The sequence below is a fragment of the Oryctolagus cuniculus genome, chromosome 17 (genome assembly GCF_051225735.1).
Source record: "Oryctolagus cuniculus isolate XC-2025 breed Fujian yellow rabbit chromosome 17, ASM5122573v1, whole genome shotgun sequence".
Classification (NCBI taxonomy): Eukaryota; Metazoa; Chordata; class Mammalia; order Lagomorpha; family Leporidae; genus Oryctolagus; species Oryctolagus cuniculus.
The window spans coordinates 16,867,289-16,889,514 of NC_142883.1; the positions used below are offsets into that span (position 1 = coordinate 16,867,289).

General features: G+C 43.4%; 2 protein-coding genes across 6 annotated transcripts in view; one reads left to right on the forward strand and one right to left on the reverse strand.

Moving 5' to 3' along the window:
- The window catches only part of MYL4 (myosin light chain 4), a 28,758-nt gene extending 25,356 nt beyond the window's left edge, over nucleotides 1-3,402 (reverse strand). Inside the window, exons 1-2 of one of the 3 annotated variants that reach the window (XM_002719462.6) lie at nucleotides 3,362-3,402; nucleotides 1,403-1,711 (exon numbers count right to left, since the gene is read on the reverse strand). The gene's annotated coding sequence lies outside the window, so the exon portion shown is untranslated. Of the gene's footprint in view, nucleotides 1-506; nucleotides 674-1,402; nucleotides 1,712-3,361 lie in introns of those variants that run through there. The other 2 variants (XM_051825078.3, XM_070060556.2) reach the window with 2 other exon arrangements.
- Nucleotides 3,403-3,631: 229 nt separating this feature from the next.
- The window catches only part of CDC27 (cell division cycle 27), an 86,916-nt gene continuing 68,321 nt past the window's right edge, over nucleotides 3,632-22,226 (forward strand). For 2 of the 3 annotated variants that reach the window (XM_008271658.5, XM_002719460.6), the window contains exons 1-2: nucleotides 3,632-3,891; nucleotides 21,826-21,901. In XM_008271658.5, coding sequence (XP_008269880.3) covers nucleotides 3,865-3,891; nucleotides 21,826-21,901 — 103 coding nt within the window. In that variant the 5' untranslated portion in view covers nucleotides 3,632-3,864. The remainder of the gene's footprint in view (nucleotides 3,892-21,825; nucleotides 21,902-22,226) is intronic. The other variant, XM_089316863.1, reaches the window with a different exon arrangement.

Consider the following 22,226-nt stretch of genomic DNA (forward strand, 5'->3'; position numbering starts at 1 on the left):
TGTGCAAAAGCTCTGAAGCAAGACTGCAGATCAAGAAGCTGTATGCACCTGGAATGTAGAGTATGAAGGGGGAAGAGTGCCACGAGGCTGAGTAAAGAGGCAGGGACCAGACCCTGAAAAGCCTGGAAAGGCAAGGTGAAGAGCTCAGACTACATCCTGAAGGCAACGGAAGTCCTGAGTTGTGGGGGGGTCTAGGACAGAAAGAGAGTCCTAACATCACCAGACTTATCTTCGAAGCTAAGACTTCAGGCAAGAAGAAAGATGAAGGTATATTTGGGAAATAGGGACTTTATGACTGGATGTTGGAGAGAATAAAAATACACCCCCTTTAACATGCCATTTTGAGTTTAAGATACTTGAAAAAATAGCAGGTGCCATAAGGACAGTAATTCCTCAAATACAAACCTCCAAATCTAACTGAATATTAAATAGACCAAGAAGAAGGCCAAGCACAATAAATCATTTACCATTTTTGAGATAGTTTAGTGTGAACCAACTGCACTCACCAGTTAACCATGCTGGATAACAGATGAAAGAGAGATACAAAAAGATTGCTGGAGGGGCTGGTGCTGTGGCGTAGTGGGTAAAGCCGATGCCTTCAGTGCCAGCATCCCATGTGGGTGCCGGTTCAAGTCCTGGCTGCTCCACTTCCAATCCAGCTCTCTGCTATGGCCTGGGGAAGGAAGGAAGGGAGGGAGGGAGGAAGGGAGGAAGGAAGGAAGGAAGCTAGCTCTTGGCTCTTGGCTTTCGATCAGCCTAGCTTTGGCCATTGCAGCTATTTGGGGAGTGAACCAGATGATGGAAGACACCTCTCTCTCTCTTTCTCTCCCTCTGCCTTTATGTAACTCTGCCTTTCAAATAAATACATAAATCTTTGAAGAAGAGAGAGAGAGAGATTGCTGGATGGTGACTTCAAGCAGGTCTGTCAAACAATGTGGTCTTGTTGTAGATGAGAAGAAAACACTAACAACAGAGATACTAGACTGGTGAACAAAAGTCAGAAAAGAGACTTGGTTTTTTTAAGGGAGAGGGAGATCTCATCTGCCTTCTCACCTCCTAGATGCCTGCAACAGCCAGGGCTGGGACAGGCTGAAGTTAACAGCTGGGAATCCAATCCAGATCTCCTTCCAGAGTGGCACAGACTCAACTACTTGAACCATCACCAGCCGCCTCTGAGTGTGCATGGCAGGAAGTTGGAGCTGAGTGGAGCCAGGGCTCAAACCCAAGCACTCCAATACGGCAGTGCCTTAACTGCTATGCCAACGCCTGTCCCAATCCTATGGCACTCTGAACGTATCAGAGTAACTCTGGAGTATTGTGTTCCATTAAAAGGGTCAAATTTTACTATCTCTTACCCATCACTTTCTTTCCATTCCCACTATCAGATTTTCTCATCTCATACCTGGTATGGTAGATGGTTTCCAAAGATGGTCCAAAAATCTCGTAGCACAGGACTTCGGCAATGTCACGTTGCCATACTCCCATGAAGAAGTCAAGTCTCTTTCTCCTTCTGGTGAATTCCAGTTGGTTGTGTGTCTTACTTTGGCCAATAATAAGGACTGGGTTGCTGGTGCTACGGCTCAGTAGGCTAATTCTCCACCTGCAGCGCTGGCACCCCAGGTTCTAGTCCCGGTTGCTCCTCTTCCAGTCCAGCTCTCTGCTGTGGCCCGGGAGGGCAGTGGAGGATGGCCCAAGTGCTTGGGCCCTGCACCTGCATGGGAGACCAGGAGGAAGCACCTGGCTCCTGGCTCCTGGCTTCAGATCGGCACAATGTGCCAGCTGTGGTGGCCATTTGGGGGGTGAACCAACGGAAGGAAGACCTTTCACTCTGTCTCTCTCACTAACTCTGCCTGTCAAAAAAAAAAAAAAAAAAAAAAAAAAAGGACTGGGTTTCATTTACAGACGTTGGTCATAAGGAGCCTCACAGGTTCCATTTTTGCCCACCTGGTTGCCATCTACCAAATCAAGAAGCTGGGACTAGACTGACTGAAGAGAAGCCAAAGCCAGGAGAGATAACATGGAGGAGAACTGAGCGGCTCAATCAACAGCCAGCACTAGGACCCTGGTCATGTGAGCCTTGAAGCCATCTGGGGTCTTCCAATGCTAACCAAGCCAACAATGGTAACATTCACCTGTGTGACTGTCCAGCATGGGAGTCCTTAGCCACATAGGTCTACTGAGTCCTTGGAATATAGCTAGGACACCTGAGGAGCATTTTTTCACTTCATTTCAACTAATTAAATTTTAAATAGCTGGTGGTGACTATGTAAGTCAGCACAGAGGTCTCTGAAGTGAGTACTGGGTGACACTGCTTGGTACACCTGCACCCCCTATAGGATTGTCTGCTTTGAGTCCTGGCTCCTCTGCTTCTTGGTCCAGTTTCCCGCTAACGTGCATCCTGGAAGCAACAGGTGACGGCCCCAGTAGCTGGGTCCCTGCCACCCTTGTGGGAGACGCAGATTGAATTCTGAGCTTCTGGCTTTGACCTGGCCTAGCCCCAAGTAGTGTAGGCATTTGGGGAGTGAACCAACAGACAGAAGATCTGTGTCTGTCTGTCTCTGCCTTTCAAATAAAATGAAAATAAATAAAAATTTACATACAAAACCACGCCTCTGGACTTCCAATCCCAAACTCCTCCCAATACACCGGAAAACCTTTCCTATCAAGAATAAAAATTCCTAGTTGCCTTTTGAGATCTTTCCATGCTCTGGGCACCTAAGTTAACCCTTTCCAGTCACTGCCTTAACTCTTACCAGACTGATCAAGTATCTCTGGCCTTCACCTTCGCTTTTTTCTTCAAGATTTATTTTTATATATTTGAAGGGCATAAGTAGAGAGAGAGAAAGAGAGAGAGAATGAATCGATCTTCCCTCTGCTGGTTCACTCCCCAAATGACCACAATAGCAGGGGCTGAACCAGCCCAAGGCCAAGAGCCAGGAGCTTCTTCTGGGTGGGTGCCTGAGCCCAGGGGCTTGGGTCTTCCTCCGCTGCTTTCCCAAAAGCATTAGCAAGGAGCTGGATCATAAGTGGAGCAGCCAGGGTTCCAACTGGCGCCCACCACTATCTTCTCTTGTAATTCTAACCATCCTTCAAAGCCCACTTAGCATCTTTCTCTCTTTCCTCAATCTTCTTAATTTTTACATTTGTAATGAGCTCTTTTGTCCCGTCATTTTCCCTGCAAATGGACGGCCATCTCCTTGAGGACAGAAGCCATCCTGTAACTTTGGGGCGTGGAAATCTTCCCAAATATCCCCCGAGCCGTGGATGGGTACTTCTGGAATGCATGAATGCCCTAAACTCGAGAGAAACACTTCTTGATTAATCTACATCAGCCCCAAACCCTGGCGTTTTGCTGTGTTACCCTTTGCGCAGTCTACCGTGCACCAACTCATTCGGAAAGGCGGAGTAGACCCGAGACCGCAGCCCCGCCACGTAACGCTCCCCGCCCGCTCCGTGACGCCACTCCCCGACTGCCGGTTGCCGATTGGGCGTGGTGCAGTCTAGCGTGGCCGATTGGGCGTGGCGTGCGTGGGTGAAGGCGTGACTGGGAAGAGGAACCTACGCGCCCGGGCCGAATCGGCAGTTTCCGGATGTCCTCGCCCATTTCCGGCAAACGGTCTCCTCCTCCACCGACCCATCTCGGGCATTTCCGACTTGTTTCGGGCCTTTCCGCCTCGCTTTCGCGCAGCTCGCTCCACTTCGGGTATTTCCGTGTCCCGCTCGGCGGGGCTCGGCAATCGCTCGGCCTCCCCCATCCCCCGGTAACGGTCGCTGGTGAGTTTAAATGAGCCGGGGCTGGCCGGGCCGAAGCCGCTACGGGGGGGGGGCCTGAGGCACTGCAGAGAGTGGGCCTGAGCCTCAAGGATGACGGTGCTGCAGGAACCCGTCCAGGTAACGATAGCCCCCTTCTCCGAGGCCTGGCCCGCAGCCTCGGTCGGGAAGCCGCGTATGGCCACTTCGCGGCCTGCTGCGGCCTAGGCCCGACTGCCTCTCCCGCCTCCCCTGCTGCGGGTCCTGCCTCCGAGCCGAGGCCTTGCCCGCCGCCGCAGCCGTGTTGCTCCCGATCCCGCGCTGCCTCTGTCCCGAGCGGGAGCGGGTTTCGAGGATAATGGGCGCTCTCCCGTCCGAGCCCACGTCCGGCCAGCCCAGCCCCTCCTGGTAGTCCAGGGGCCTGGCCTGGCTCGGACTGAGGGGAGGCGGCCCGAGACGCCCCTGGGTGCCCCCTCGGCTGAGGGATGCGTGAGGAGCACTTTGGATCCGAGCTTGTGTCAGCTCCGTAATGGCGGGGCAACTTTGCAGGGTTTTTTGTTTTGTTTTGTTACACGGGTGAGGATGGAGGGAGGGAGGGAAGGTAGGATGGGTATTTTTAATATTAATTTCTGTGTTGGTAACAGACACGTTGCCTTTCTTGCCCAGTGACTTTCCCACCGGAGGAGGAGGATCTGAGAACTCCAAGGCCCAGTGCTGAGGGGCAAGCACCTATGCTGGGGGGGGGGGGGGTGGAAAGGGCAAACCTGGGTTTTTCCTTTACCGGTGGTGGGAATCGGGAACATTTGATTGTTCAAGTTCGTCAGGCGTCCAGGAAATGGAAGACAAACGGCTTTTCCGTCCATCACTGCCGTACCACACCAAGGGGTGCCTTGGGGCTCCGCGCTCTGTTGGCGTGGGAGGACCCTTGTGGGCTCCTACGAGGGTGATGCAGTGCAGGTCACTGTCCCCCCTGCCTGTCTGAAGAACGGAACCTTTTGTCCCTTGGTGATGGATCGGGCCTGGGAGATTTCATCCCACCATATATGGTCTTTGACTCGATCACAGAGGAGCTGACCTCTGTCAGCTGCTGTCACTCAGTCATAAACTTTGAAGTTATGAAGAAAATCAATTTTAGAAATCCCTTCATATTGTCCCTAATAGGCCTGTGATTTCAAATTGTAAATATTTTAATACATCAGTACTTCCATAAACATGCTTAATTTTTCTTCACAGCACGAAATTCTCATTCCTCCTGGTTTGGTTTCTTTTCCAGTTCTTTACCCATGTAGCTGTCAGTGTTGGAATTAATATAATGGAGGATTCTGTCTTAGGAAATTTACCTGTTTGCAAGTTGTATCAGTTTTTCCAAAGGTATTCCACAGCAGTTTCTCTTCCCAATATGGAGTAATTTTTAAGAATTTTTTCATCACAAAGTGATTAGTTTCTATTTCATACTCTTGTAATTTTGTCTTAGTGATTCCTTTTCTTTGGCCCTTAAAACCTTCTAAAGTGATGAACTAGTTACATTGATAGCATATAACCACTGTTTAATAATAATTTCAACTGTATAAAGTATGAAAAAGAAAATAAATGGCTTGCTTCTATATAGTACCCATCAGGTTTCCTATTTTTCTTTAAAATACTCTTAGCAATAATACACTTAGATATTTTAAGTCTTAAAAAGTCTAATTTGTCTCCCCACCCCCCCATGTTAGATTTGGGGGTGGTGGTAGGGAGTTTCAGGCTATGGCTAAGTGAGAATTTTGGTAGTAATTTGGTTGAGCTCTTGTAGTGTAAGAAGAAAGCAGTCAAGGGATCTGGAGCAGTGCGAGGAAAAGCAACTTTGGCTCCAAAGACAAATATCAAGGACAGTGGTGAAAATGGGAAAGAAGAGAATAAAAATAGGACAAGATATAGTCTTCTAAAAAAATATATATTGACTGATTGTATATATTTAAAAAGGAATGAGAGTAAGCTGGAAATTTGTTTCTTTCTAGACTGCCTTAGGGTTCACTATATTGCCAGGTGTAGGAAATAGTAGACAGAAAAGTTGAGCAACTGTTTACTTTTTTTCTTTAAACTTTTAATATGGAACTGCCTTCTCAAATTACCTCTCATAGAAAAACATAATATTTGAGTCTTTACAAAAATCATATTCTGAGACAAAAGTTCTTCAGTTACTTTCAAAGTAACTTCGGGAAAGAGACACTGGCCTAAATGACTTCAATCAGTGCTAATTTGGTTGTATATAAAAGTCACCCAATGAATAAAATGTTTTAAGAGGCAGATATTTGTATAGATTTATCAGTAATTCCTGGGGTTAAGACTTTTAAAACATGTCAGAAGAAATTGTAAACAAGCCTTTTGAAAATCATTTTAATAAGCAATATAGTAATTGGGTACTATGTATACCATATCCTTTTACAGTTCATTAGGTAGAAGGAGTATTTTTGGCTTGGTATAAGATGACTGGGGACAGCATTTATCATGGATTCAAAGAGTACCGATTTCTACTGTATGAGAAATATAATGGTGAGGAGGGAACGAATAAAAACTAGTCTCAAAGATGACGGTAATCTAGACTAAAGTGGTGGCAGTGGAGTAAGAAGAAAATAGATAAATTTGAGAGATGTTTTAAAGATGGAAATTTAAGAAATAGTTGGGAGGTAGAATCAGTAAGACATGGAAATTGATTGGATATGGGGGACTGGTCGATATCATGATTGTTCTTTTGGTAGTGTTGTTTAAGAAATGGAGACTCCTTGGATGAGCAGATTTGAAGCAAGGCAATCAACAAACTAAGTTGTAAGGAGAAGAATGGACTCTTAAATCATAATCTTTTGAGGGTTCTAGTCTTGGAATAGTAAGAATACATAACCCAAAAAAATTGGGTGATGTTACAAATCAGTATGTATTTGTTTGCACAGATACTAATAAAGGAATTCAGGAAAGAGATCCTTGTAGGCAAGAAAAATGGGAAAATCCTCTTGAAGTAGCAGAACTTAAAGCCTTAGAAGATAGGAAGAGTTTGTCTTGATAGAGTATTCTTGGTAAGAAATGATGTGACCAAAAGACCCAAGGTTGAGCATGTCGTCTAGGAAGAAGAGGACGTTACAGTATTATAGTCCTGGCTAGAATGAGAATCAGGCAGTCAGAGGTAAGGTTTTCGAGCCATGTAGAATAAGGTTATAGGAAATGTAACATCCAGGCTGAGAAGTTCAGATTTAATGTATCAATAAGGAACAGCCATTATATGAGCAGAAGAGTTTTTGAGCAGAATTATATAATGAAAGCACCTTGGAGGACTGTTAACCTGGTGTTGAGAAGGAGGGGAGAGACACGAGTTAGACGTGCAAACTAGTAGAATGGTCCGGCTGTATTGTAATGTAAGCCAAGGCTTCTTATTCTTGACACTGGTGACATTTAGGACAAGCTAATATTTTGCTATGGGTGGGACTGTGCATTGTAGAGTGTACGGTATCCCTGGCCTCTACCCACTAGATGTCCCTGCCACTTGTGACAAACAAAATTGCTCCCCAGACATTGTTAAATGTAGGGTTCAGGGGCAAAACTGACCAGAATGAGAAGCAATGATAAAGACCTAAGCTAAATTCAACTTCTAGAGATTAGATTTTAATGTATAAGATGAAAATTATACAATTTTCCCCCTTACATTATTTTCTGAAGCTTATGTTATCCATTTCCTTTATGGTCTAAAAAAAAAAGGCAACCATTTTCTTTTTTTGACAAAAATAAGAAAATTTGAAATGCATTTAAGTCTGAACAAACTTGAGGGGATTTATTTATGGTTTTAAAATAATACTTAATGTTTAAGAATAGCTAACAAGGAATTTATACTGTGGTTTATGTATCTTTTAAATCCACACAGCCAGAAACTAACTTAATTTAAACAGTAGGGTTTCTTTTAGGTTTTGTGTTTTTTTTTTTTTTTTGGAGGGAAGTGGGAGGAAGGAGTGTTTCTCTGGCTTCATAACTTTCTTTTAGCAGCATTTCAGACATCTGGTTTTAATCTGCAGAACTCTGGAGAGGAGTGCTGTTTTGTTGGGTAGAAGGGTGATAACCAGGGGTCTGATTTTAACTCTGCTCTCCATCAGCTGTTAATCTGTAGTGCCTTAGAGAAGAGTCTGTTCCTCCCACTCCCTCCTCAGGAGACACCGTCACTCAGGACTTTAGAGGTGATTGAGCAGAGTGGGGGTGTTTGCCGTATGTGGGGCTCTTTAAGTTTTACTTCTAGGAGTTACAGAAGTTTGAAATGGATGACTTCACCTTCTTTCTGATGCTCTTAAGAATGGTTTGTAAAGATGTTCTGAGTAAAGCTTGACTTTAAATCAGAAAAGAATCAAAATCTTGAACATAGTACTTATTTTTTGGCTCTTTCATTTCTTTAATTTCAAAGAGAAAAAGATTCAAAGTTTAAGACTTTATGACCTTAGTATATGCATGTCAGATTTTTCTGGTGATCCTTAGTATTGTGAATCATTTGGATCTCTTATGGCTTATATGTTAAATATAAGCAATTGTAGCAGACATATTGGGACAATGTTATATAATGGAAACTAAATGACATTTATTGAACTTGTTTATATTTAGAGATTGGTTAGAAAAAAGTTTTAAGTATCTAATGTGTATCAGTATGTTAGGAACACTGTAAATGTATCACTTTATATAATCCACACAACTCCAAGAAATAGAGCCCCATTTTTCAACAGAGATGATCGAGGCTGAGAAAAGTTAAATGTTTTCCCCAAAATCACACTTGTGAAAGTGATGACACACAAATTTGAAACCAATTTGATGTCTCCAGCAAATTCTGTGCATTTCTTTTCTACTCACAGTTTTCTTTCACTTACAACAAAATTAAACACGTGTGTTCTTAGAAATCCCTGGATTAGGCTGGCGCCGCGGCTCACTAGGCTAATCCTCCGCCTTGCGGCACCGGCACACCAGGTTCTAGTCCCGGTTGGGGCGTCAGATTCTGTCCCGGTTGCCCCTCTTACAGGCCAGCTCTCTGCTGTGGCCAGGGAGTGCAGTGGAGGATGGCCCAAGTGCTTGGGCCCTGCACCCCATGGGAGACCAGGAGAAGCACCTGGCTCCTGCCATTGGATCAGCGCGGTGCGCTGGCCGCGGCGGCCATTGGAGGGTGAACCAACGGCAAAGGAAGACCTTTCTCTCTGTCTCTCTCTTTCACTGTCCACTCTGCCTGTCAAAAAAAAAAAAAAAAAAAAGAAGAAAAAAAAGAAATCCCTGGATTTCATAAAGGAGTAACAAGGTGGTAATTATTTATATTACAAAATAATTTTTCATCATCCCAAAGTTCCTTAATTATTGGCTATACAGGAATCCAGAGAAACTTAAGACTAACATATAAGAATGCTAACAAAGGGAGGACTATCAGAAATTAAAGATTTTTTGTTTATTCTTTAAACATAAGCACCTGCCCCATTTGAGAATATAGTAGTAATCAAAATGTAGTACCTACATTCCTGGAGTTTAGAATACAGAAGCAAAGACATTACTCACATGCTTGCTTGAATTAATGTAAAATTACCACAGTGAGAAAATATAACAAAGGAAAGATACTTTATGATTTTAGAGTATATAATAAGGATGCCTAACTGCAACTCGGGGGACAGGTCCCTGAAAAACCTCCTCTGAGAAAGACATCTGAGGGATGACCACAATTTGCAGTTTGGAAGAAGGGAAGAATGTGCCAGGTGTAGAGGACCTGCGGCAGAGGGTAACATGGCAGGTTTGAGGAGCTGAAAGAAGACCATTGGAGGTGGTAGCATTGAAAGCATAAAAGAACATGATACAAGATTAAATGGAGTGGCAGGTGTTTGGCCTAGGGGTTACCCACCTGTTGGGAATTCTGCCTGTGTCCTCATCGGACTACCTGGGTTTGGCTCCCATCTCCAGCTCCTGATTCCAGTTTCCTACTAATGTATACCCTGGGAATCAGCAGTGGTGGCTCAATTGGTTGGATTCCTGCCGCCCATGTCCATGTGATATGGATGGAGGCTCCCAAGTTGCAGGTAGTTGGAGAGTGAACCAGTGGATGGAAACATGTGCTCCTCCCCCACCCTGTTTCTTTCTCTCCACACCTCTTCCTGTGCCTCTTCTCCTCAACCCCCACCTCTGGTACTCAGATAAAACACTGGAGAGATAAGTGGGCTCCAGCACACTGCCTAGTTTATTGGCTTTGGTTTTTATGCTAAAGGCAGTAAGAAGCCACTGAAGAATTTTAAATTAGGCAAAAGAGTAATATCAGATCTGATTTGTGGAAAGTTCACAGGAAAAGAGTAGATGATAGGATGGAAAAGAATTCAGAGAAGCTGGTTAAGACACAAAGAATTAGGCAGAATATGGTCTTCCCTCAAAATGTAAATGTTTATTATGTTTCTTCCTTTCATTATTACTGCAGTTGTCTGATTATGCAAGTGTCATTTGGAAGATACTATGCATGGTTCCAGAACCCTACATCATACGCAGTCTAGAAGACCAGATCCATTTCTGTAGGGGTTTAGAATTTAGCCAAACACTGAGCTAGATTTTCATAAACCTATCTCAGAGGTAGGCATTTTTATTCTTTATTTTACAGGTGATTAAAGCTCAGATAAATGACCTGGATGTCTTGGTTAGTGTCAGAGGGATCCTCTTTATCTGCCCTGTATTGGGGTGTGGAAAATCATGTTAAGCATTCAGGAAATAATTGTTGAGTCAGATGAGATTTGAATCCCTTTAGCCTAACATTTTCTGAGCAACATGACTGAGGGTTGTCTTTCAGGAGAACACCTATAATTTATCATATTACTTTTTTTCTGTCTCCTGTGTTGTAATGTTAGAGGTGTTGACTAGATGACAATGATTCTGTCGTGTATTTAAAACCTGACCCTCTGTTCAGTCCTTACCAACCGCTCGTATTTTTGTTCCAAGGTTTAGCTTCCCAGCTACGTGATAAGAAAACAAAAGCACCCACAGTGACAGTGACCAAATAGTTGTCTCTGGAAAAATGGCTGACTTAATCACAATATTTTATTGTGACTTCAGTAAAGGCCTGAGTATCCAAAATGTTAAGACTTTGTATGATTCACCTGAAGAACTTTATTTTCCCAAGTTAGTTAAGTTTTTAAATGTTATTATTTGCTTTTAAAGATCCATTTATTTATTTGAAAGAGTTACAGGAAGAGAGATCTTCCATCTGCTGGTTCATTCTCCAGATGGCCACAACAGCCAGGGCTGGGCCAGGCTGGAGCCAAGAGCTTCATTCAGGTCTCCTACATGGGTGGTAGTGGCCCCAATACTTGGGCCACCTTCCAGGAACTGGATCAGAAGTAGAGCAGCCAGGACATGAACTGGAGCCCATATGGGATGTTGGCATCGCAAGTGGGAGCTTTACTTGGTACACCTCAACAGCAGCCCTATGTTACTTGTTTTTTCTGAAATCAAGATCATGTAGCAACAAGTAGGTGTGATGTTCAAGAAATGTTTACTAAATAGATAAATGATGTTTTTCAAAAGTGGTAAGCATATTGAGTTAGATGACAAGGTAGAGGATCTGAGTAATGTGGAAGGAGGTGCTCAACATATTCTAGATCAGTATGAAACAGGGCAGTCTGTCTTCTGGTTGTTGTTTTTTTTTTTTTTTTTTTTTTTTAAGATTTACTTATTTATTTATTTGAAAGAGTTACACAGAGAAAAGGAGAGGCAGAGAGAGAGAGGTCTTCCATCCACTGGTTCATTCCCCAGTTGACCACAACATCCAGAGCTGCGCCAATCCGAAGCCAGGAGCTTCTTCTGGGTCTCCAAAGTGGGTGTAAGGTCCCAAGGACTTAGGCCATCTTCCACTGCTTTCTAAGGCCATTGCAGAGAGCTGGATCGGAAGTGGAGCAGCCAGGTCTCGAACTGGTGCCTATGTGGGATGCTGGCACTGCAGGTGGCGGCTTTGCCCACTGTGCTGCAGTGCCAGCCCCAGAAGTTAACTTTAATAGAACTGTCTCATATTTTAGCTCCAGATTGTTTCTAAAAGTTTATAGGTCAGTAAATGGAAAATGGACTCAGAGTTCCACAACACATACTCATTCACCAAACATTGATTATGCACTGTTTAAAGGCAGTTATCTAGGTTAGTTAGGAAATGGCTAGTTAACAAGGATAATGAGGGAATTACAGAGAAAAGTAGAATCTGTTTTTCTGCCCCAGTAAGTTGCAGTTGGGACAGCCATTTGGTGCTGTGGTTAAGACACTACTTAGGATGCCTTCATCCCATATCAGAATGTCTGAGTTTGAGTCTCAGCTCTGCTTTCAACTTTCTGCTAATGCACTTCCTGAGAGGCAACAGGTGATGGCTCAACTGATTTTTCCCCGCCACACATGTGGGAGACCTGGACTGACTGTATCCTGGCCCAGCCCCAGCTATTGCAGAACCTCTCAGAATATAAATAAAAACCTTTTTTTTAAGTTTCAGTCTAGTTAGCCGAATTATGTAATCAAATCTAATAAACAGCCTGATACAAGGAAGTGTACACAAAATTGTGTAGAATCAAAGGGCAGAGCAGTTAATCTAGGAAGTCTTCATGAAAGGCAGAGTAGCATGTAAGCTGAATTTTGAAGAAACCATCACAGAAATCTCAGGAGACAGAAATTTAAGACAAAGTGTAGACCAAACAGAGGCAATGATGTTAGCAAAAATACAGTGGATTTTTAGGAACTGGTTCTAGATTATAGGCAGTTTTGGTGAGATGAAAACAGCTGAGAAGGGGATGTTAAAGCAAAATGATTTGAATATCTTTCTAGGGAGTTTGTGCTTTATTCTATGGATATTTATTTTGTCTGTGAAGCTTTCCAAGGGAAATCATTAGAAGGTTTTGATCAGGGAAGAAGACATGATAATGTTAGGAAGATGATGGCAGCAGCAGCTAAAATTTATTGCATAATTATCAGGAATGTGCCAGGAGCTGTTAAGAACTTAATTGAAGTCGTATGTTTTGTTTTGTTTTGTTTTGTTTTAAAGATTTATTTATTTGAAAGAGTTGCACAGAGAAGGAGAAGCAGAGAGAGGTCTCCCATATGCTGGTTCACTCCCCAATTGGCTGCAATGGTCAGAGCTGAGCCGATCTGAAGCCAGGAGTTTCCTCCGGATCTCCTACTTGGATGCAGGGGCCCAAGGACTTGGACCATCTTTTACTGCTTTCCCAGGCTATAGCAGGGAGCTGGATCGGAAGTGGAGCAGCTGGGACTCAAACTGGTGCCCATATGGGATGATGGCACTGCAGGTGGCGTTTTTACCCGTTAAACCACAGCGCCGCCCCTGAGGTCTTCTTTTTTTTTTTTTTTTTTTTTTTTTTTTTCCTGACAGAGTGGACAGTGAGAGAGACAGAGAGAGACAGAGAGAAAGGTCTTCCTTTGCCGTTGGTTCACCCCCCAGTGGCCGCTGCGGCTGGCACGTTCTGGCCGGCGCACCGGGCTGATCCGAAGGCAGGAGCCAGGTGCTTCTCCTGGTCTCCCATGGGGTGCAGGACCCAAGCACTTGGGCCATCCTCCACTGCACTCCCTGGCCACAGCAGAGAGCTGGCCTGGAAGAGGGGCAACCAGGGCAGAATCCGGTACCCCGACCGGGACTAGAACCCGGTGTGCCGGCACCGCAAGGCGGAGGATTAGCCTATTGAGCCACGGCACCAGCTAACTTAATGGTTCTTAAACCTTAGTCTCTTTCTTTAAAACATACGACCTCTGCTGCAGCTTAAATATTTCTAAATTGGCAACTTGGCCTGTTCTTTAAATATTTAAATTTAATTCCACAAATATTTATTCGACACCTATTAAATATGTCAGACTCTAGGGACTGGCATCGTGGCACAGCAAGTTAGGCCAGCATCATGGCACAGTGGGTTAGGACACCACATGTGACATTGGCATTCCATAGGAGTACTGGTTTGAATCTAAGCTGCTCCATTTCCAATCCAGCTCCCTGCTGACGCACCTGAGAAGGTAGTGGAAGCTGGCCCAAGTACTTGGGCCCCTGCCGCCCACCTGGGACACCTGGATGGAGTTCCAGGCTTCTGGCTTCGGCCTGGCCCAGCCCCTAGCTGTTGCTTCCGTTCAGGGAGTAAAACAGTGGATGGAAGATCTGTCTTCTCTGTAACTCTGCCTTTTAAATTAATAAATGGTGTGTGTGTGTGTGTGTGTGTGTGTGTATAAAGCAGACTCTGTTACTGCCTCCATCAGCCAGACTAATGATTCTTAAAAAAAAAAAAAAAAAAAAAGATGTATTTTATTTATTTGAAAGAGTTACAGAGAGAGTTAGAGACAGAGAGAGGTCTTCCATCTGCTGGTTCACTCCTCAGATGGTCAAAATGGGCAGAGCTGCACCAATCCGAAGCCAGGAGCTTCCTGGTCTCTCATGCGGGTGCAGGGGCCCAAGGACTTGGACCATCTTCCACTGCTTTCCCAGGCCATAGCAGAGAGCTGGATCAGGAGAGGAGTAGCCAGGATTAGAACTGGCGCCCATATGGGATGTGGGCTCTTCAGACCAGGGCTTTAACCCACTGCGCCACTGAGCCAGTCCCAGATTAATCATTCTTCATGAACCAAGATATCTTCAATGAACTCCTGGTACTGTACAGATTTTATTATCTATGCACATATGTACTAAGCCCCAAATGTATACTAATTCACTAAAGCCATATACCTTTTAGTATATCTGCAGATTTTATTTTATTATTTATGCTGTTTTCTGGGAAAGAGGTTCATAGTTTCTGTAACTCTTTCAAGAGTATGTTATTAAAAGGAGGAGAGCTGCTTGCCCAGTGAAGTAGGAGAATGATTCTGACCCCTGAATGCTTGCTTATTAGCAATAAGAAATATTTTTAAAAAATAAAAATAAAATTTAGTTTTATTGAGTTTTTTTGGTTTTTTGTTTGTTTGTTTGGAGGTAGAGAGAGTCACAGAGAGATCTTCCATCTGTTGATTCACTCCCCAAATGCCCGTAACAGCCAGATCTGGATCAGGCCAATGGGTCTCCCATGTGGGTAAAAGGGATCAAAGTACATGAGCCACCATATGCTGTCCTCTCAGGGTGCACATTAGCAGGAAGTTGGCTCAGAGGCAAAGCCAGGACTCGAACCACATACTCCAGTACAGGATCCAGGCATCCCAAGTAGCAGGTTAACCACTATGCCCAGTGTCCAACACTGGTAGAAAGATTTATAAGCAATGATACCTAAATTCAATCTCAGCTTCCAAAGATTGTGATTTTGTAGTTTTAGGACAGAATTTCATCAGATCAGGCTTGAGAGCCACTGATCTAGACAGGAATAACACTAAAAGACACTCTATGAGAACAGAAACTGTTCATTGGTGAACTCCTAGATTTTAAAAAGTAGTTGGCATATACAGTAGTCTGGCACAAAAAAAAATTGTTCACAGTAATGGTGTGTGCCTTTGTAAATAGCCAAGTCTGTTTTTGAAATCTACCATAGGCAGATGCTGTCAGGAGAAGTAAAGGAGTAGGATCCTTGGCTGATGGTATGTGGAAGTGTTATCACTAGCAAATATGCTGGAACATTTTATTGGGGGTTCTGGCTGTTTCAGCACAGCTTGTATTTGGCACCTTTTTAACTTAAGTGGCTCTAATTGGAGAAGAATCATATAGTGATTAATAAGCCCTAACAGATCTATTTGTATTTAGTGGCCTTATTTTTCTCTTCCTATCTTAATCCCCTAAGTAATAGAGAGGACTCTGATTACTAATGAATCCTTTTACTGTGGTAAAAGGTAAAAATATATCCTAAGTACACATTTTGTGGGAATGACAAAATTACGTTGTATGAAACCCTTTGTCTTCTGGAAATTATGAGTGGGGGAATGTTGGGATAAATTATTATCATCATCAGCATTACTATTATAATTAGTACAGAGTCTATAAGCATATGGAAATTCCAGAATTTCTCTGATTAGGGGCCTAGAAACTATCTCATATTTTTGTATACTCTGTTGGAATCCTCTACATAATATGCCAACTACTTCTGAAAATATTTGGGGGGAAATGAATGGAAGTTGATGGTAAATTTCAGACCAAAAGGGAAATTCCTTTGTAACCCACTTAATTTGGGTGGATTGTGATAGGACATTGCTATGGTTTGAACAAGACTTGGTTCCCTAACTCATGTAGATAAACCCTTAAGTAGTAATAGAAACTTAGTTCATTATGCTATTTAGGAAATGGGCCTAATGAGAGTTCCTTAGATTATAGGGGGCATTCTCAGAAGAGACTTGGTTATAAAAGTGGAGTTAGGCCTAGCCCACCATCTCTCTGCTTCCTGAATCACCATGAGACCCTTCCCAGAGGGTCTACCCACACTCCATGCTGCACTAGTGCTGCCATCATCAGAGGCCCAGCCAATGGGCCTTCCTAAACTTGGACCTGAATCTCTCAAAATTATTCACCTTTTCTCTTTATGAAGCTAGTTTCCTCAGAGATTTTTTTATAGCAATGAAAAGTTGACTATTACAGATATGTTCATGATTAATTTTAATTGATATGTATTTTAGTAGGTAGAAGAATTGGGTTAGGGCCAAGAAGGAACATGAAGCCCTGCAAACAAAAGGAATTAGAACTTCAGTAATTCAAGCCTTTCTTTTAAAGGACATGGCCTGAAGAATTAGAAATTGTGTATGGATGGCATCTTAGACTAATATTGGATGAGACAACCTCTTTGGCTTTGGGGATTCTGTGGAGTGAGTTTTTTAATTCAACACGTCAAATGAGTGCTTTTCAAACTTTAATATACAAATGAATTACCTGGAGATCATTTTAAAAATGCAGATTTGGTCTAAGGTGGGATCTGGATTCTGCTGTTCTAGAAAGCTGCCAAATGGTGCCAGTGTTGCTACTCCAGGGGCCATACTTTGAATACAAAATCGTTGATAATTCTTTGAAATAGCAGGAAATGGGGGCAGGCATTGAGGTACAGTGGTTTAGCTGCCTTGTGGAGCACCCACACCCTCTGTTTGAGTGCCAGGCTGGCTTTTCCACTTCCCATGTTAATACAGCTGGGAAGCAGCAGATGATGATTCAAGCATTTAAGTTCCTGCTATGCGGGAGACCCTGATAGATGGTGGTCTGGCTTCTGTCTTCAACCTGGCCCAGTCCTGGCTGTTGTGGGCATTTGGGAAGTGAATCAGCAGATGGCAGATCAATCTCTCTCTCTGCTTTTCAAATAAACAAGTACATCTTTTGGAAAAAAAAAAAAAAAGAAAAGAAAAGAAAGTGGGAAATGGCTGGGTTAAGAACATTAACATTGGAGAGGGGGAAATGCTGCCTTTATTATTATTAACAATAAGTTTAAATTCTCCCTTCTCCCTTTCTATCTGGATAGGAATGGTCAGACATTTTTGAGACTTTATAAAATTTAAGCTGTTATAAATAAGGTTAAACAAGAAGCTGTGGAGACCCCAAAATAAGTTAATTACTATTTTTAAGTTGACACTTTAAAAATTATGCATATTTATGTGGTGCCACATGATGTTTCTTTTTTTTAAAAAAATTTTTTTTTTTTTGACAGGTAGAGTTATAGACAGTGAGAGAGAGAGACAGAGAGAAAGGTCTTCCTTCCGTTGGTTCACTCCCTTAATGGCCACTACAGCTGGCACTGCACTGATCCGAAGCCAGGAGCTGGGTGCTTCCTCCTGGTCTCCCATGCAGGTGCAGGGGCCCAAGGACTTGGGCCATCCTCCACTGCCTTCCTGGGCCACAGCAGAGAGCTGGTACCCGATGCCCATATGGGATGCCGGCGCTACAAGGTGGAGGATTAACCAAGGGAGCCACTTAGCCGGCCCCCACGTGATGTTTCAGTACATGTATACATTGTATAATGTTCAGATGAGGGTAAATGTGCCTGTATCTCCGAATGTGCAGCATTTTTTAATAGTGAAGCTGTTGAAAATCTTCTCTTCTAGCTTTTTTGAAAAGTACCAGGACAGTGTCATTTTCTGTAGTAACCCTACTGTGCAATAGAATACCTGACCCAACCATTCCCCTTCCTTCTCTCCCTTGTTCTCTCCCAGCCTCTGATAACCACTTTTCAACTCTAAACTTACAAGAGATCAACTTTTTTGGATTCCATGTTTGAGTGATATTTCAGTCTCCCTACTGTTTTCCATAGTGGCTGTGATATTACTTTTCATTCTTGAGAAATACTCCCTTGGCTAAGTTATTGACTTCTGTTAGCACTTTTAACTTTATAAATCATAATATTCATAACAATGTTCTAAACATTTGCTTGTCTACAAGTTCAGCAAAATTTATTGAGCCTTTACTATATTCAGGACATATTGGTCACTTATTTTAAATGTATTTCTTTTTATTAGAAAGAAAGAAGGGCCAGCACTGTAATGTAGTAGGGTAAGCCTCCTCCTACAGCACCAGCATCCCATATGAGCTGCTGGTTTGAGTCTTGGCTCCTTATTTCTGATGCAGGTTTCTGTTAATGGTCTGGGAAAGCAGTGGAAGATGGTCCAAGTGTTTGGGTGCCTGTACCCACATGGGAGACCCATAAGGGGCTCCTGGCTCCTGGCTTCGGATCCGCTCAACCCTGGCTGTTGCGGCCATTTGAGTAGTGAACCAGCGGATGGAAGATCTCTTTCTCTCCTTGTGTGTGTGTGTGTGTCTGTCTCTGTCTCTCCTCTCTGTCTGCAACTGTGTCTCTCAAATAAATAAATCTTTAAAGAAAAAAAAAAGAGAATGAGAGAGAATTAAGCAGAAACAGAGGTCTTGCATTCTCTGGTTCATTCCCCAAATGCCCTACATGGCTAGGTGTTGGGGCAGGCCAGGCCAAAGAAGGGAACCCAAAACTCAATCCAGATCTCCCATGTGGGTGTCAAGGACTCAGTTACTTGAGCCATCACCGACTGCTTCCCAGGGTGCACATCAGCTGGGAGCTGGAATCAAGCAGTCAGGGCCCAATTGCAGGTACTTTGTTAGGGGATGCTGGTGTCCCATGCGGTACCTTAATTGCTATGCCAAATACCCACATCTGATCATTTATTCTCATTAATCTAGACGGATATTCTGTCATAATGTTAACTAGTGATAGCTAGATTTTACTTCAAAAAATTTTTACTTTAAAAAAAATGTATTTATTTGAAAGACAGAGAGAAGTCTTCCATCCTCTGGTTCACTCCCCAAATGGCTGCAATGGCCAAAGCCGGGCCAATCCAAAGCCAGGAGCCAGGAGCCTCTTCCATGTCTCCCACATGGGTGCAGGGACCCAAGGACTTGGGCCATCTTCCTCTGCTTTCCCAGGCCATAGCAGAGACCTGGATTCGAAGTGGAGCAGCCAGGATTTGAATTGGTACCCATATAGGATGCCAGCATTGCAGGCGGCAGCCTTACTTGCTAAGCCACAGCGCCAGCCCCTGGATTTTACATTTTTTAAAGTAGATTTCTTTTTTTTTTTTTTTAAGATTTATTTATTTATTTGAAAGTCAGTTACACAGAGAGAGAAGGAGAGGCAGAGAGAGAGAGAGAGAGGTCTTCCATCTGCTAGTTCACTCCCCAATTGGCCACAATGGCCGGAGCTGCGCCGATTGAAGCTAGGAGCTTGCCCCAGGTCTCCCAAGGGGGTGCAAGGGCCCAACCACTTGGGCCAACTTCTACTGCCTTCCCCCGGCCATAGATGCCAGCAGTGCAGGCGCTGGCTTTACCTGCTATACCACAGCGCCAGCCCCAAGTAGATTTCTTTATTGATTTATTTGAAAGGCAGAACAACAGAGAGACATCTTCCATATGCTGCTTTGCTCCCCCAAATGGCCACAATAGTCATATCTGTGCCTGGTGGAAGCCAGGAGCCAGGAAATCCATCCAGGTCTCCCACATGGATGGCAGGGGCCTAAACTTTGGCCATTTTTCACTGCCTTCCCAGACACATTAGCAAGAAGCAGAACGGGAGGCAGAGTAGATACAACTCCAACCTGGGTGACAGTGTTAGAAGCACTGCTTAATCCACAGCACCACAGTGCTTTGCCCCTAGATTTTAGTTTTGTTGTAACTCTTATGTGTTAAATCAACAAATTATGTGCTACTGTATGTGCTAAAAATAAAAATAAATCTTTTTTTTTAAAGACTTATTCATCTGTTTGGAAGGCAGAAACAGGAGAGAGAGAGAGAGAGAGAGAGAGAGCGAGCGAGCACTTCCATCCGCTGGCTCACTCCCCAAATAGCCACAACAGCCAGGCTTGGGCCAGGCAGAAGCCAGGAGCTTCTTCCAGGTTTCCCACATGGTAGCAAGGTACCAAGTACTTAGGCCACCTTCCACTGCTTTCTGAGGCACACTTGCAGGGAGCTAGCTCTTAAGTGGCACAGCTGGGACTCAAACTGGTGCCCATATTTGATGACTGTACTGCAGGCAGAGGCTTAACCTTCTATGCCACAGCACCAGCCCCAAAAATAGCAGTCTTGATCAATTTTGAGATATCTCAAAAGTAGTTTACTAGTAAAATTATAAATTTGTGAACTATATTTTTAAAGATCAGATTCTTTCATTTCATTGACAGTATGTAGCATAGGCATGGATGTTGAATAATAAGAACTTATATTGTTAATGTGAGTGTAAATTAAGTTTTAGAAAGTGATTTTATGTTACTAAATAAAGATGACCATAAGCATATTCTGTGATCCAATAATTTCATCCAAATTTGGAGAGATTCTTAAACATTTACCTCAAGAGATAAACATAAGATTGTTCACTGCAAATGGTCGTAATACTTTAAAATAGGTAAAATTCACTTTGGTATATTGTTGCAATGGAAATATTATTTGTTCAACAATGAAATGAATGGATTTTGCCTGCACACATCATCAACAATGAATTTCAAAAACAAAATACTGGGTTTTAAAAGTGAGCCATTTGGCTGGCACCGCAGCTCACTAGGCTAATCCTCCGCCTGCGGCGCCAGCACCCCAGGTTCTGGACCCAGTTTGGGCTCCGGATTCTGTCCCTGTTGCTCCTCTTTCAGTCCAGCTCTCTGCTGTGGCCTGGGAGTGCAGTGGAGGATGGCCCAAGTGCTTGGGCCCTGCACCCACATGGGAGACCAGGAGAAGCACCTGGCTCCTGCCTTCGGATCAGCGCAGCGTGCCGACCATAGTGCGTAGTGGCCACCCACTTGAGGGGTGAATCAATGGAAAAAGGAAGACCTTTCTCTCTCTCTCTCTCACTGTCTAACTCTGCCTGTCCAAAAAAAGAAGGAAAGAAAAGTGAGCCATACCAGAATGTATATATATTCTTTTTTTTTAATTAATTAATTTATTTATTTGAAAGGCAAGAGTTAGAGAAAGAGAGCTATTTTCCATCTGCTGGTTCACTCCCCAAATGACTGCAGCGGCTGGAGCTGAGTCTATCTGAAGGCAGGAGCCAGGAGCTTGATCTGCGTCTCCCACATGGGTGCAGGGGCCCAAGTATTTGGGCCATCCTCTGCTGCTTTCCCAGGTGCATTAGCAGGGAGCTGGATCGGAAGAGGAGCAGCCAGGATGCTGGCATCACTAGCAGAGGCTTAACCTGCCACAGCCCTTAAAATGTCCTATCTCATAAATGGATACTTTGAAAAGTTCATGGAGAAGTGGCACTGAAAGATAGGTGTATTTTGGTATAAAATTTCTTTCTGAATTCTGTGCATATTTTTTCACATACATATTTTTCCATGGTTTTGAAAACCGTCACATGCATGGATTTCAAAGGTTTTTGCAACAAAGTAGACGTCTTTCAATTCCCTTTTCCACAAACTTTGTGAGGTACCCTTGAAGGTGTTATGTTATGACAACCTGATTAAAGGAAGGAAAAGACTACACAGTCCTTGCAGAGTTGACTGCATTAATTCAGCTGTCTTTGGAGCCATGCTGTGAAGAGCCTTACTCAACAAACTATGGAGTTTGCTCTGTGAACATTGGGATTTTATCACTTAATTTAGGGATACTAATTTTGAGTATTAGACGCAAGCCTCTCTGTTAGGTGTTACCTTGAAACCATATGTATATTTATGTTCTTTTTCCTGTACTTGCAGGCTGCTATTTGGCAAGCACTAAATCACTATGCTTATCGAGATGCAGTTTTCCTCGCAGAACGGCTGTATGCAGAAGGTTTGTAATCTGTCTATTTCTGTAGAGCCATAAATGAATACAATACATGGAAGTCTATCACTTTTTATGACTGTTAGAAGCATCTGGGTCTCTCTTTTCTTTATGACTGACGCTAGTTCATAAAAACTTTACCTTCTCCCTTACTTGTTACTTTAAATAGTTGTGTCAGGTGTATTCAAGTTTATAATTTACTTAATCACTTTCCAGTCTTCAGGTACTTTTTCCCAGGTTTTTGTTTGTTTTGTTTTAAGAACAGAGCTTATGTTCTGTGGCTGAGAGCAAGGATTTAGAGTTTACAGCCTTGGTACAAATCCTAACCTTGGCA